General features: G+C 41.9%; 3 protein-coding genes across 5 annotated transcripts in view; 1 reads left to right on the top strand and 2 right to left on the bottom strand.

Moving 5' to 3' along the window:
* The window catches only part of LOC125505395 (tyrosine-protein kinase Abl-like), a 2,789-nt gene extending 1,876 nt beyond the window's left edge, over window positions 1-913 (bottom strand). The window contains exons 1-4 of the mRNA XM_048669119.1: window positions 799-913; window positions 555-745; window positions 358-498; window positions 7-291 (exon numbers count right to left, since the gene is read on the bottom strand). Coding sequence (XP_048525076.1) covers window positions 7-291; window positions 358-498; window positions 555-745; window positions 799-858 — 677 coding nt within the window. The 5' untranslated portion in view covers window positions 859-913. The remainder of the gene's footprint in view (window positions 1-6; window positions 292-357; window positions 499-554; window positions 746-798) is intronic.
* On the top strand, window positions 907-2,556 carry LOC125505336 (pyrimidodiazepine synthase-like). Its single transcript, XM_048668973.1, has 4 exons — window positions 907-1,286; window positions 1,616-1,786; window positions 1,879-2,189; window positions 2,247-2,556. Exons 1-4 carry the CDS (start codon window positions 1,211-1,213, stop codon window positions 2,475-2,477), a joined length of 789 nt encoding a protein of 262 aa, XP_048524930.1. The 5' UTR covers window positions 907-1,210; the 3' UTR covers window positions 2,478-2,556.
* LOC109544745 (tyrosine-protein kinase Abl-like) overlaps window positions 2,506-2,832 on the bottom strand; it is a 7,436-nt gene continuing 7,109 nt past the window's right edge. For all 3 annotated transcript variants that reach the window (XM_048668978.1, XM_048668976.1, XM_048668975.1), the window contains one exon: window positions 2,506-2,819. In XM_048668978.1, coding sequence (XP_048524935.1) covers window positions 2,506-2,819 — 314 coding nt within the window. The remainder of the gene's footprint in view (window positions 2,820-2,832) is intronic.

The raw sequence follows: 2,832 nt of genomic DNA on the forward strand, positions 1-2,832 counted from the left end.
TCCAGCACCTCCCGATGCACTTTCTTGCTGGGTAGCATGGGGGACATCGGGACTATTTTCTTCTTTATTTCAGTCGAAGAGCACATGATGGCCGTGCTGCAATCCACCATGTCGATCGAACTGGTATTATCGAATTCTTCTGGGGGAGGCGGCAAATCAGTTGGAGGCGGTGGAAATTCCAAATCGGCCAACGTGGGGGGCGGCACCGACCGTGAAGGGCTGCCCCCTCGGAACGAACTTTGCGGCCCTTTGAAGGTGCGTAGACTCGATCGAATATTATCGGTATTATTTCTGGAAAAAAAACGAATATGACGCTTGAATCTATGAATCTTCCCTGGATTCGAAAGTGTTATTTACCGAGCTAAATTTCTATTTCTAGATAGTTTGGAAGTGGGAGAACTGGGAGGATGCGTGCCATGAAAGGCGGTAACTCCGCTTGAAGAGTTGCTTCGGATCATTTGAGGCTGCGCCCTAATATTGGTTCTGGGAGACAGTGATCTAAAGAACAAACTTTTTAGGAATTCAGCTGGGAAGCCATCGTTCAACCAGCTTACCGTGGAGTCGAGTCCGAATCTCCGGATACTTGAGCGACGATTTGAGCGGCAGCTCCGGATTCTTCGTTCGTTGACATGCCGCTCTGTCGAAGCGACTCCAAATAGGCCCCAATTCTTGCACCCTTCGGCAAAGTTCCATATCGGCTGATCGCTTTTCTTACATTTTGCACTTCCAGGGCAGCCACCTGCACCTAGAGCCGCATCAAGATAAAATCACACCAACGATTGTTCGAAAAGTCCCTACCGGCGGCGAATCTTTGGCTTTAGATTTCTTCCCGCGCTGCTCTAGGCCTCTGTTGCCCATTATTGGCACGCGCTCACGAAATTAGAAACGAATTACATTCAATGTTTTATGATTATTCAACGTGAAACGTTCAAAGAAAGATTGTTAAATCAGTCAGTTTTCCTATTTGATATTCAATCATAAATTAGAGAAGCTAAAAATGAGAATAAAATGTAAAATGGCACTGCAAAAATCAGCATAGAAAACCGCTGTTCCGTAAAAAATTAATCTGTGCACTTATTTTTATCAAAAAACACACAGAAAAATACTATAAAACTGCAACTCATTGTACGGAATTAGAGTAGTATTTGCCAGATAAATTGCTACTTTTAACTGATAAAATCACATTATAAATAGGATTATTGGAGCGACAATGTCAGTGATTCGAAAACTGCTAAGTGGAATCTTCACCAAACGAAACATAATGTCTGAAAAACACTTATCTGCAGGTGAGCTTAGATAAATCGACAAATCAATGCGATAAAGCTTTAAATAATATTTAATATTTGCATGAAATAATTGATAAGCCTGTATCAGAATATAAACAATAATAATGATGAAATATTCGTTAGGCGTAAAATGCAGTTTCAAATGTCCCCAAAAGTTAAAAAAAATTGTTGAATTTATAAACTTAGATTTTCGACGACGGAATTATGATATTACTGGGCAAATTATGCAACCGCACTTTCCTCTTAACTGAAAAGCACTTGACTTCAGTCTTCTTGATACAACTGCGAATAACTAGAAAAATGTGTAAAATATCGCATGGAACTTTTAGGCTCTGTGGAGCCTCCAAAAGTTGATGGACTTCTGCGAGTATACTCGCTAATAGTGTGTCCTTTTGCGAAAAGAGTCAGACTGGTGCTGAAAGCTAAGAACCTTCCACACGACATCGTCAACATCAACCTTCAAGACAAACCCGAATGGTACTTCAAAATCCACCCAAAAGGTATGAAAACATGGCGAAAAATTCAAGCATTTTTTACTTATTCTTCAATTTATTTTAAAATTTGATACTATTAATAAAATGATCACTCCCAGGACAAGTGCCAGCTTTATTTGATAACGGCAAAGTAATAATTGAAAGCCTGGATATTGCGGACTATTTGGACGAAAAATACCCCACGCAAAGTCCTCTCTACCCCAAGGATCCAGCTGCCAAAAAAAGGGATCAGGAGGTAATCAAGAATTTGTTTCCGGAACCCACTAGCCTGCTGAGCAAGGTGCAATACAGCAGCGAAACATACTCGGTGGATGCTGCTCTGGACCTTTTGCTCCCCGCAGCTCAGCCACTGGAAGACGAACTAGCCAAAAGAGGAACTCGCTTCTTCGGCGGAGAAAAACCTGGAATGGTAAGCCGATTTCACAACTCCTTTTAAAATGCAAATCTTTTAAATGATGGATTTCAGATTGACTTCATGTTGTGGCCATGGGCGGAACGTGCGCAAGCCCTTCCAGGTTTGCTTGCCGTCGATTCGTTGAACTTAAAAGACGATCAAATCCCCAAGCTACGAAAATGGGCAAGAACAATGATCGAAGTTCCAAYAATCAAGGAATTGCACATTCCCGTCTCCATAACARTCAAAGCGATTGAAGATCGGAAAGCCAATAGGCTTGACTRTGACAAGTTGTTCGAATAATRAGTTTGTTTCCTTCRTAAGAAACTAATTAAATGTTTAYCATGTTGAATAAACGGGTTAAATCGCACCTATAATGATACACTCGTCCTTCATATCGCAACGAAATGCTCCTCTGTCCAGGGCTGCTCTCCGACTCCCTCACTAGGAAGCTCCCATTTATTCCAGAGCTTAGCAGATATTCGGCAGCGTTTCTGGATATGGGCCCATGATACCAAGAGTGTTTTTCCAKCGAATTAACCGGCGTCACGTAGTTGGACGGAACCCATCCGATCAAATTAGACGACGAATGAGCCTCGCACCACTCGCCGCTCTTGTTATAGCTGAGTATTCTCACTTGTTCCCCTGAAAAAAAAAA

This window comes from Dendroctonus ponderosae, unplaced genomic scaffold (genome assembly GCF_020466585.1).
Source record: "Dendroctonus ponderosae isolate FM_Combo_2020 unplaced genomic scaffold, Dpon_F_20191213v2 Dpon_F_20191213_8, whole genome shotgun sequence".
In the NCBI taxonomy this organism is placed as follows: domain Eukaryota; kingdom Metazoa; phylum Arthropoda; class Insecta; order Coleoptera; family Curculionidae; genus Dendroctonus; species Dendroctonus ponderosae.